A 13,178-nucleotide genomic window follows, 5' to 3' on the forward strand; every position below is an offset into this window, starting at 1 on the left:
AAGAAACCGAAAATAAATATAAGGTTAAAGAAATCCTAGAAATAAAGTAAATAAGTAGAAAGCCTTACTACTTAGTAAGATAGAAGGGGTATAATACCTCTAAAAATACTTAGGAACCTATCGAGAACCTAAGGGGCTACCCCTAGCTAGTTTAATAGTTCTACTAAAAGAATCGCTAACTAGGAAAGATAGGTCTATCCCCTCTAAGACAGAAGGGGATAGGGGACCGAATATCTAGGTTAGAGTAAGATCCTCTAACATAGCGGTAAGGGCTTAAGTATCGTACTTATCGGTAAGGTAATCTAGCTTAACAAGATCCTCAACAGACAGAGGATCCTTAGTATCTAACTACTCTATTAACGCGGAATCGTAATCTAATATCTAATTATTCTAAGAATACAAGAATTAGCGCTATTTATATAAATATATTATTTTTATTATTATATCTATTTACTATTTTTTAACCTAGGCAAGCTCTTTATTAATCTTCTACTACTCGCGCAATACCTTTTACTACTTAGTTTCGCTATAGAACCTTTTAATATATTTCTAACCCTAACGAATATATTTAGTATAGTTACAGTACTTAGGATCCGCTATATAGGAGATACTATAGGAAAAGTAATATTTACAAGGGTATTTAGTAACTAAACCGTTTATTAGAATTAATCGATATTAAGCAAGTCTATTTTATTTATAAGTCACGTTATTAACCGGTATAGTATAAAGGGTATATAACTAAAGAACGAGAAAAAAGGGAAAAAGAAAAACAACCGATATTACTTACCTAAGAGATAGTCGACAGCTTTAAAGGGCTTTAAAGATAAAACCCTAGGGGAAGGGGAGATAATATTATAGAACTACCCGTTATTAATCGATAGTACCCTACTAGGTATATAGATAGGCTACCGAGAGCTAACTAATCTATCTATTAGCAGATCATATACAGTATCTAATACTCTAGTATCCCTAGGTATTCAAGAAAGAGAAAACCCATTCACACTTAGTAAGTAAAAGTATAATTAAGCCTAATCAGACTCCCTACTAAGAGGTTTCCGGTACGTATATACTTTAAGGTATCGGATATTACCTATACTAGGAATCGCTATACACAGAACTAGGGACACGTGACCGTGACTCCTACGTCGACTTAGAGAAGTATACGTAGGAGTATACAGCGACTCTAGCGGTGACTCTAAGGAGTCACGCTAGGAGTAGGAATCGAAAGATATATAAGGACACTCATTCATATACTTAGTTCAGTTCTTCGTCTTCAATCATACATTGTTACTTATATTTACCTTTTAGACTACTATGACTCTTTACTTAATTATAACTTGATAACACTCACGAGCAGACCAATACCCTAATATAGATCTACTCGGCGCTCTCACTAGTATCGTTCCTCGATCTCTCAACAGGACTTAGGCTACAGTAAGGCCTTGCAGGCAATAGCTCAGTTGCGACAGGTCGTTGACGTTAGATACACGAGGAGTATTAAGGCAAGTATACCCAGAACCCATCTAACCTAACTGTGACCAGTTAGCAGTGCGTAACAGTATGCTTCGAGGAAATCAAGTTTATTAATATAATTTATCCTAACCTATATTTTCGATTCTACTAACCGACTATACGCACGTTTTAATACCGTAAAACAGCCGATATCGAGAGGTTGTAAAAGATAAGAGGAGTGTAGAGGTATATAGATCGGTATTACCTTATTTTACTTATAAATCTTATCGAATTTTAGGGTTAAATAGCTTCCGTATCTATCGAGTACTAAGAGCCGATAACCCCCTTTTGTATATAAAGAAGTCGATAGAATAAAGAGCTTCTTAAGCTAGCGGAGTCTAATTTTATCGGAAGTCTAACTATTAGGACTAACTTTAAATTGCTAGTCGCCTAGAAGGCTATTAAACCAAGATTCGATAAAGACTTTACTTTTAAAAATCATATACGGAGGAAGCGCCTACCCCGAGGCATTTATACACTCAATTACTATCACCTACTTGCGATTTCTAGGCTATAAAAGGGAACGCCGACCGTAGTATTTACTCCTTATAATAACCCTTGTAGTAGCTGTTAATCCTATCGTAAACCCAGTCTTATCAAAGTTATAAATATTATCGGGGTCGATTCTAAATTTAAGGATCATTTTTTAAATAAGATTAAACTACTCTTAGATTATCTTTAGGTCTTCGCATTTCGTACGTTCGTAATTATATCGTCTCGAGAATCGGGAGGAGAGGAGAGGTCGCCTTTTAACGAACTTCGTAACCTAATTCTGGCCGACCGAAAGAACTAGGGTAGCTCCGCGCTATTCGAGAAGAAGATTCGCCATTTCCCGAACTATAGAAGGCCGGGGGGCTGACCCGCGAGTATCCATAGAGAGTATCCATTTTTAAAGAGATTCTTCTTCGAGTTCTGTCAATTTATAGGAGTTGGCGCGAGAATTCGCGCGGTTTTGGTGGCCGCGTAGTCGGTCTTGTAGGGTTGAACGTAGGATATCAAAGCGGTGCGCTACATCGCGAATGGAAGTGATTTCTTGATTTTTAAAAGCTTGAATAGCTAATAGAATCCTACCCTCTTGCTCTACTAAGTTTTTAGAGCTTCGGGAGCGAATTGGTGGCATGGTGGGTTGTTGAAGAGGAAGGGTATGAATTAAATGGCGCGTTTTGGGTGGGGTGGCCGGCTCGGTGGTGTGGCCGGCTCGGTGGTGAAATACGTTAGAGTAAACCCTTAGTTATAGTACGTTACTAGTACCGCGGTACTAGTACTACGTAATTTATTAAGGCCCCTACTCCCTCTCCTTATTCTTATCTATATATACCTATACTATCTATATCGATATCGAAGTAGACCGTACAGCCCCGCTATTACGATCGTCTTACTTCAGAGGGTGTGCGGGATAAAGGCGCTTTTGTTCTCCCATTCTTACTGGATTCGTGGATTCCGCCTATCTGTCTTGGCGGACGCTTCCCGCAGCTAGTTCACGCGCTGGGTAACTTGGTCAATAACTTTATAGACTCTGCGATATCATTGAACGCTGTTGCGATGCGACATTCTCCGAGTTGGCCCTTATGTCAAGTGACGATTACTACTTACTGGCTCCTCATTCGGTCCTCTTTACCCTGGCCTTTCGTCATCCCAATGGAAAAATGCTGCGCGACAAAGCGTCCTTTTCTCTAGTTCTCGATCTTCTTAATCTTCGACTTTGCTTCTACTTAACTTAACCTTCTACCTCTAACCTTTTATAAATTTCATATAGTATCGCTTAACCACTAGAGATTCTAGCAGCCAGAACAACGAAAGACGAAATCTATTCCCTCTTAGACCCTCTTACGGCAGGAAGGCAATTGAAAGACCTGGCTAATAGAAAGTTGAATTAAAAGCTAGTTTCCTCAGGATACTGCGTAGTGCTTATTCTTGTTGTGTTCTTGTCGTTTGGCTAGTTTGTCTCGATGACTCGATCACTCATCGGTGACGCTAGGCGGTTGATTTTCCGCCCCGGGGAGCCCGGACCTAACATAACGAGAATACTTTCCCTTGCGGGCCGGCGGACGGTGGCTAGGACTAGTTGCCAGCAATGAAAGACCGGTTACAGAGAGCAATTCTTCCACATTGGTGCTCCCGTCCTTCGCAAGAGCGTGGCCGCCATTGCCTCCGAGGTGCTGTATGGTCTTCGCGATCAGTTCGCCGCGCCCAGTCGCATGCAGGATGTTGCCGACGGCTGCATGCACGGCGAGCAGAGACTTATTAGGGGCGGGGTACCGAGGGTCGTGACTTGCTACTGTCGTGAAGTCGGGCATGAGAGGTTGGTAGATATTTCGAAATCGGGGAAAGATTTTCACGCGGTAGCGACCAGAAACACTGGTCTCCTCCAAGACAAATGAGAAGCGACCGAACTCTCGATGCAGGGGTGACACCATCATCATCACATTGTCGATGCGGTTGACGTCTTCATCGCTACGGTGAAAGAGGTCACGGATAGTTGGGAAATAGCGGTATAGGCACTGCCAGATTTGTCTATGCCGCAGTCGCTCATCCTCCGGAAAACTCCCCAGGGCAAATGGAATGATATGAGCGGCTTCAAGGTCAGCGGTACGTGCGCCGGGCGGTCGGCTATGCTCATGCTCCCACGCTTTTGTCACTACGCATTGGTAGTTGTCACGTTGCAGGCAAATTCGCCGCAGCTCGCTCTGCCGCCGGGTCGCCGAGTCGAATTCCAGGGACAGCAGGTTCTCAATAGAGTCTTCCACACCAGGAAGAGGGGAGGGTGTGATCGCGGGCGTAGTTCCACCAGTGGCCAACATCGGCTTCAGCAAAGTTGTGTCCAGGTGCTTCGCGAGTTGTCGCAGCTGGTCGTCGTCATCGCAGTCATCTACATCGGTGGCCAAGTAGTCCTGGCCTTGGGTGGGGAGGAATCGGAAGACAGACCTCAGGAAGTGGAGCGTATCGTCATCGTCATTCAGCGATTGATAGTTATGCAGCCTAGCGAACATCTTCTGTCGGGCAGCGGTGTGGGCATCAAATTGCGCTTCCGATACGGGAGGACTCAGACTGCCCGACGACATCTCAGAGAGGGAATCCATAGTCCATAAGCAAGTCCCAGAGAGTTGGGTCAGCTCGGTCGGTCGACGTGCGGGCGCGGCCCTCCGAGTAAGGTACCTGTTGATCGCCAGAAATCGACGTAGATTGGTAGAGGTGAAACAGGTGGGCCTTGTAAGGCTAAACAAGTCCGTAGGATTGGATGCGGAGATGGATGGTGGGGAATCGGTGTCGATGTCGAGAATGGGAGATGGACGGTGCCGGGTCGATGGTGTCGGGTGGACGCTGCAGGTTGATGATGTGGAGGTTGATGTGGAGAATGAAAGTAGAACTATCTAAGCCAGGTGTCACCCGCGTTGTTCTTAAGCTGCCCGTCGCTCGTAAGCCAACCCACAGAGCGACTACGCGTGGTCATAGTAGTGAAGTGCGTGCTTGGATCAGGCCGTGCCACGGAGCGAAAAAGGCCTCCATGTAGGCCAGAAACGGCTGCTACGGCACAAATGCAAATTGTTATGAAGTATTAATTATACTTAGAATAGGATTTATTACTCGAAAATCGAGTGTACTCCCTTTAAGAAGCTTTATAAATATTAGCTTAATATATTATATCTTTATATATTAGGGTACTAGTACTAGTATATAATTCTAAAAGAGAAAAGAAAGATAAAACTATACCTATATTCTATAGAAGGACGTTTTCTTAGATATAACTAGTGGGGCTATTATTAGATCTATAATATTTCTATAAAGAAAATAATTATTTCTTAAGATATAGTCTTTAATAAAATACTAGCTATTTCTATTCCTATAGTATCTAATAATTTAGATACTAGAAAATAATTCTTAAAGTACTATATATATACTAATTCTTAATACATTTTAATTAAGTTTCTGCTTTAGTTCGCTACTAAGTAACTATCTAAGTCCTTTATACTGTTACGCACTGCTAACTAGTCATAGTTAGGTTAGATGGGTTCTGGGTATACTTGCCTTAATACTCCTCGTGTATCTAACGTCAACGATCTGTTGTAACTGAGCTATTGCCTATAAGGCCTTACTATAGCCTAAGTCCTGTTAAGAGATTAAGGAACGATACTAGTGAGAGCGCTGAGTAGATCTATACCGGGGTATTAGTCTGCTCATAAGTGTTATTAAGTTATAATTAAGTAAAGAGTTATAGTAGTCTAAAAGGTAAACACAAGTAATAATGTATAATTGAAGACGAAGAACTAAACTAGGTATATAAATAAGTGTCCTTATATATCTTTCGATTCCTACTCTTAGCGTGACTCCTTAGAGTTACCGCTAGAGTCGCTGTATACTCCTGCGTATACTTCTCTAAGTTAACGCGGGAGTCACAGTTATATATCCCTAGTTCTGTGTATAGCGATTCCTAGTGTAAGTAATATCCGATACCCTAAAGTATATATGTACTAGAAACCTCCTAGTAGAGAGTCTAATTAGGCTTAATTATACTTTTACTTATTAAGTATAAATAGGTTTTCTCTTTCCTAAATACCTAGGGATACTAGAGTATTAAATACTATACGTGATCTGCTAATAGATAGATTAGTTAGCTCTCGGTAGCCTATCTATATACCTAGTAGGATACTATCGATTAGTAATAGGTAGTTCTATAATATTATCTCCCCTTCCCTTAGGGTTTTATCTTTAAAGCCCTTTAAAGCTATCGACTACCCTTTAGGTAAGTAATATTAGTTATTTTTCTTTTTCTCTTTTTTCTTATTCTTTAGTTATATACCTTTTATACTATACCGGTTAATAATATAACTTATAAATAAAATAGGCTTACTTAATATTAATTAATTCTAATAAATAGTTTAATTACTAAATACCCCTATAAATATTGCTTTTCCTATAGTATCTCCTATATAGCGGATCCTAAGTACTGTAACTATACTAAATATACTCGTTAGGGTTAGAAATGTATAAAAAGGTTCTATAGCGAAACTAAGTAGTAAAAGGTATTATACGAGTAGTAAAAAATTAATAAAGAGCTTACCTAGGCTAAAAAATAGTAAATAGATATAATAATAAAAATAATACATTTGCGTAAATAGCGCTAATTCTTACGTTCTTAGAATAATCGGATATTAGATTACGATTCCGCGTTAATAGAGTAGTTAGATACTAAGGATCCTCTGTCTGTTAAGGATCTTACTAAGCTAGATCGCCTCGCTAATAAGTACGATACTTAAGCCCTTACTACTATATTAGAGGATCCTACTCTAATCTAGATATTTAGTCCCCTATTCCCTTCTATCTTAGAGGGGATAGACCTATCTTTCCTAGTTAGCGATTCTTCTAATAGAACTGTTAAACTAGCTAGGGGTAGCTTCTTAGGTTCTTAATAGGTTCCTAAGTATTTTTAGAGGTATTATACCCTTTCTATCTTACTAAGTAGTAAGGCTTTCTACTTATTTACTTTATTTTTAGGATTTCTTTAACCTTATATTTATTTTTAGTTTCTTCCTCTAATTCTATATTTATCGCGAGTTTAGCGTTATTTAGTATAGGTTTAAGTAATAAAATATAAAATACTAAATAGAGTTTTTATATATTTTTTAGTAGCTTTAAGTAATAGTTAACTAATCCTAGTTTTTCTTTAATTTTAAATAGTCTTAACTATAGGTGGTCTAATTTATTACTAGGTCGCTTAGTTTTAATATTACGGTATAAAAGATAAACCTTTTCTCCCTCCTTTAGGTTAGGTCCCTTTTTATATTTTTAGTTATAATACTTCTTTATCTATAGATTAACGAAGTCGATATCTTTAGATAGTTATAGGTATAACTATTTTAGCTTATTAGCCTTTAGTCTCGCTAATTCTACTATAGCTACCTTACTAATTAGTTATTTATAAACTATAGGGTTGTACCTATAATTAGTAAAGAATGGTGATTCTTAGGTCATAGAGTAAATAGTATTATTATATACTAGTTATACCATTAGTAGTAGTCCTACTTAGTTATTTTATTAGTAGTTTATATAGTATTATAGGTACTATTTTAGGGTTTAATTCACTCTTTTAGTTTAACTATTAGTTTATAGGTGGTATATTATAGAGAGTCTAAGCTTAATATCTATCTAATCCGCGAAGGATTACTATATATTTAATATAAATAATTTATTTCTGTCTGATATAATTTTAGCTAGTAGTCTATAGTTTATAACTATATATCGTAGGACTATATTCGCTATTTAATCTACATTAATAGTTTCTGTAGTTAGAATTATATAGGTATATTTAGTAAGCCTATTAACTATAACTATAATTATATCGTGTCCTTCTAAGACTAGTAGCTTTATAATAAAGTCTATAGTAATCTATTCCTATAGGCTAGTTAGTGTCTTAGATAGCTATAATTCTCTATAGGGTACGTATCGTATAGGCTTATTCCTTTAATACGTATTATAGCCTTAGATATAGAATCTAACCTTATAGTTTATATTTAGAAAATAATAATTTTATGAAATATATTCTACTATCTTTTCTATTCCTATATATCTGTAAGTAAGGTTATTATAATATTTCTTAATTACTTCCTTCTAGAGTTTAACTAGGATATAGATTAATCTATATAGGTAGAATAGACCACTTTTATCTTTAATAAGTTTATTATTTTCTCTAAAGAGTTAATTAATCGTATCTGTTTCTAATTCTTTCTTAATTTATTATAGTAGGTTACTATCTTTAACCTCTACTATTGTGGCTAGTAACTATTTATTATATAAGATAGTACTATCTAAGTTTTATCTTAGTATAATAGGTTCCGCTACTTTAGTACCTAACTTATAGTCTAGTCGCTAACTTAATATATCTACTTAGCTATTTTCCGTTCCTTTATAATATTCGATTCTGAAATTGTATTATATAAGGGTTTCTACCTATCGCACTTATCGTTATATAAGAACCTTTATAGTAGTAAAAAAGGTAAGGTTCTTATGATTAGGTTTAACTATTACTATATATTTCGCTCCTTCTAGATATACTCTCTAGACTTAGAATACTAATACTATAGCTAGTAGTTCCTTATTATATATATTATAGTTAAGTTCTATAGGTATTATCTTTCTTAACTAGAATATAACTAGTTAATGTTTCCTATCTAGTCCTAGCTATATTAGTCTAGTTCCTAAGGCGTAGTTTAATATATCTATTTCTATAATAATTAGTTTATTATAGCTAAACGTAGCTATAATCGTTCTTTAGCTAAAGAGTTATTTAAGTTATTAGAACGACTCTTCTGCTACTTTATCCTACTTAAATTTCTAGTCTTTCTTAGTAAGTTAATAGAGTCCTAATACTACTCTAGCGTATCTATTAATGATTTTTTAGTAGTAGTTAGTAAGACTAAGAAATTACTATACTTCTTTAATAGTCTTAAGTATTAGCTATTCTATAATACTCTTAACCTTATCTTCCTCTATCCTAAGTCTATCTAGGCTAATATAATATCCTAAGAATAATGTTTCTTAGATATAGAATTCGTATTTCTTAAGTTTAAGAGTAACCTTTACTTCTCTTAACTTCTATAGTACTAGCTTATTATATTTAATATAATCTTCGAGAGTTACTAAGAATACTAAGATATTATCTAGATATATAATAACGAAGATATTAAGATATTCCTCTAGCGCTTTAAAAATAAAGCGTTAGAATATAGCTAGTATATTAGTAAGGCTAAAGGGTATAACCTTATATTTATAGTATCTAAACTTAGTTCTAAATACTATTTTCTATTCGTAGCCTAGCTTAATTCTAATATAGTAATACGTATTAGTAATATTATATTTTAAGAAGTACTTCGCTCCTCTAATCCGGTCTTATATCTTATAGATTAAAGGTAATAGGTATCGATCCTTAATAGTAATTAAATTTAGATATTAATAATCTATATAGAGTTAAAGGCTCCTATCTTTCTTTAGTATAAAGATAATTAGGTATCTAGCCGATGATTTTAAGGCTTAGATATAACCTTTTTATAGGTTCTTGTTAATATATTCCTTAAGTATTTAGGATTCTTTCTATAATAACTAATAGATAGGTTTAAAAGTAGGTTTAGTACCCTCTATTATATTAATTTCGTGGTCGAAAGGCCTATATTTAAGTAATACTTTATTAGTAGGTACTATAAAAATATCTATAAACTCCTAGTATTTATTTAGAATCTAGGGTTCGTTACTAGTTATATACAGCTTTTTATTTTTAATAATTATATATTCTACTAGTTCCTAATCAGATATACTAGGTGACTATTCTATAGTATCTAGGGTAACGCCTACGACTAATATCCTAGTCCTCTTCTTCTAGGACTATCTATTCTTACCCTATTAGCTAGACTTCTTCTAATATATTTTGTAGTTATTATACTATTCTATATATTTATACCTATCGAAGGTAATCTATCTTAACTACTAATTAATACTTAGGTTATACTTTCTAAGCCATAGAACTCCTAAAATAATATTATAGTCTCCTATTTCTAGAATATTAAACTTAATTAGTTCTAGGTATCTATAGATAGATATTAGTAGTATAATAGTTTCCTTACTTACTCTACTAGAGAGGACTTCTCTATCGAGTCCTATAATAGGGATAATATATAATAATAGTTTAATAGGGACTTATTAGGTTTCTTAGAACCTAAGGTTTATAAAATTATTTATTACTCTTAAGTTAATAAAAGTCTAAGCCTTTCCTATTAGTAGGATTATATATAGTTTAATATATATTCCTAGTAAAGTTACTACTAGCTATACTATTAGACAGCCCTAGTAATTGTATATCTATTAGCTATTATACTATACCTCTTAGTACTCTTAGTTCTATTATAGCTTCTTTATCTACTTTAGTAGCTAGGGTTCGATACTAAGATCTAACTTACTAGTCCTATAGGTAGTGTATATCTTATTATAGTATATAACACTAGCTATCCTACTATATCTCGGGTATTATATATATCCTTTATATACATAAGTAAAATCTTTATAAAGGTATCCTACTAGGTTATTACCTTCTTTAATTATATTAATAAGGTACTAGTCTAATCTACTAGGCTATATCTTTCTTCTAAGATATCCTATAGGCTTATTATTAGCCTTTTTATTATTTTAATGGTTCTTAGGACTATCTAGTAGTATTTCTAGGATTATTTAATCGCTTCCTAGGAACACGTTTGTTATTCTTAGACTATTAGTAGTTCTAGGGGTCGCGACTAGCGTTCCTAGGAGACCTACTTTTTATTCCTAGGAGTCACTAGACTATTCTAAAGAGTAGTCTAGCTCCTAGGGAATATACTAGGTCTATCCTTGGCTTTCTATAGTATCTTAGTTAATTTCTAGGTAATTAATATATAGCTTATTAGCTAACCCTTTAATATATAGGTTATCTACTAATATCTCTTCTAGGCTTAGGTTACTCTATCTTACTAAGAGATCTTCTAAAGATTCTATCTTTAAGTAATCCTATTTAGTTTCTTAGGTTATATACAGTTCTTTATATATCGCTTATATATATTACTATTTCTTATATAGTTTCTTCTGCTTATATTCTCTTATATAGTATCCTAGTTTCCTATATATAAAATAGAGATTCTTCTATTAATACTTATTTTACTTATCCTAAGTAGCGTTTAATTCTATTAGCTTTAGGCTATATAGATTAAGGTCTTAAGGTACTCTATCGCGGTACCTATTACTAAAATGGCTAAATCTATAACTCTTACCCTTTTTCTATTAGTCTATCTCTTAGCGTTTATATTATCGCTCGTTAATATAATTATCGATCTTAACTATAATCGCGATAAGTTAGTCTAAGGTTTTAGGCCTATTAATTTATACTAATTTATCCTTAATATCTAGTTTAAGTCCTACCTTAAAGTACAGAATATATACTTAGTTAGGTAGATCTAGATAGGATATAATTTACTAGAATTTAGAGGTATAGACTAATATACTAGTTTATTATCTGATTTTCTATAGCTTACGTTTAGCTATTCAGGTTATATTAATATCTCTAAAGGTTCTTTTAAGATATTAGTAGAACTTATTATAGTTACTAAAGATATCCGCGGTAGTTATAGACTAATCTCCTAGTACCTTTTTATAATAATCTCGAATATATGGTTTAAGCTAGTTCTATACTTATCTATATAGGTAGGTTAATATAAAAATCACCTTACTAACTTTAGATAGAAGCTTAGCTTTATTTACGTTAAGGTATATATCTATCTAAGTAAAGAATCCTTAAAGCTTAGTTTAGTTTCCTTCGAAACACTTAGCCTTAGGTAACGCTAGCCCTTAGATAGTACTAGTTAGTACTAAAGCGGTAACTTAGGTATATATTTACACTAGATAGTCCTTAACCTAGGTATTATACTTTTCTTACTCTTAAAGTTTATTTAATAAAGTCTTTACCTACTCCTTTAGTATCTTAATCTTATTATCTCTCTTAGCGTTAGAATCGGGGTTATTATCCTAGACTAGCTTAGTTAAGACTTTCTTTCTAAGTTAAGATATATTAGTAATTATAACTCGAAACTTAATTTAAGATAGTCTTTAATATATTATATACTACTAACTAGTTATAGTTAGGTTAGATAGGTTCTAGGTATACTTGCCTTAATACTCCTTATATATCTAACGTTAATGATCTATCATAACTAAGCTATTACCTATAAGGCCTTACTATAGCCTAAGTCCTATTAAGAGATTAAAAAATAATACTAGTAAGAGCGCTAAGTAGATCTATATTAGGGTATTAGTCTACTCATAAGTATTATTAAGTTATAATTAAGTAAAGAGTTATAGTAGTCTAAAAGGTAAACACAAGTAATAATATATAATTAAAGACGAAGAACTAAACTAGGTATATAAATAAGTATCCTTATATATCTTTCGATTCCTACTCCTAGCGTAACTCCCTAGAGTCACCGCTAGAGTCGCTGTATACTCCTATATATACTTCTCTAAGTCGACGCGGGAGTCACAGTCATATGTCCTTGGTTCCGTATACAGCGATTCCTAGTATAGGTGATATCCGATACCCTAAAGCATATACGTACCGGAAATCTCCTAGTAGGGAGTCTGATCAGGCTTAATCATACTTTTACTTACTAAGCGTGAATAGGTTTTCTCTTTCCTGAATACCTGGGGATACTAGAGTATTAGATACTATATATGATCTGCTGACAGATAGATTGGTTAGCTCTCGGTGGCCTATCTGTGCACCCGGTGGGATACCATCGATTGGTGACAGGTAGTTCTGTAACATATACCTCTTTTAAATTCCTCTAAATCCCTTTCGAACCCTTTAAATTCCTTAAGTGAGACGCTTCTAAATAATAATCTTAATAATAGTATAGTAGGATAAAAGGTAGGGCTAGAGGAAGGGGGTAAGCCTATTATAGAATCCTAGGAATCCTAGGATAACTACCCTATAGATAAATAAGCTAAATTAGATCTTCTTAATTAAGATCCTAATATATAAATACTAATATTACTTCTAAATATCCTATATAAATTAATTTAACTATAAGATAAACCTATTTAATAAGCTCTTTATAAATTAACTAGGATTAAATAACTAAGTTATACTATATTAGAAT

The 13,178-nt window shown here is 34.3% G+C and overlaps 1 protein-coding gene across 1 annotated transcript; it reads right to left on the reverse strand.

Annotated features, from left to right (window-relative positions):
• Nucleotides 1–3,470: 3,470 nt before the first annotated feature.
• PGRI_034570 (HNH endonuclease signature motif containing protein) lies at nt 3,471–4,592 on the reverse strand (the record flags this gene model as incomplete). The annotated part of the gene is made up of 1 exon (XM_040791170.1): nt 3,471–4,592. One exon carries the CDS (start codon nt 4,590–4,592, stop codon nt 3,471–3,473), a length of 1,122 nt encoding a protein of 373 aa, XP_040644226.1.
• Between the last annotated feature and the right edge of the window lie 8,586 nt (nt 4,593–13,178).

This window comes from Penicillium griseofulvum, assembly GCF_001561935.1.
Source record: "Penicillium griseofulvum strain PG3 chromosome Unknown contig_85, whole genome shotgun sequence".
In the NCBI taxonomy this organism is placed as follows: domain Eukaryota; kingdom Fungi; phylum Ascomycota; class Eurotiomycetes; order Eurotiales; family Aspergillaceae; genus Penicillium; species Penicillium griseofulvum.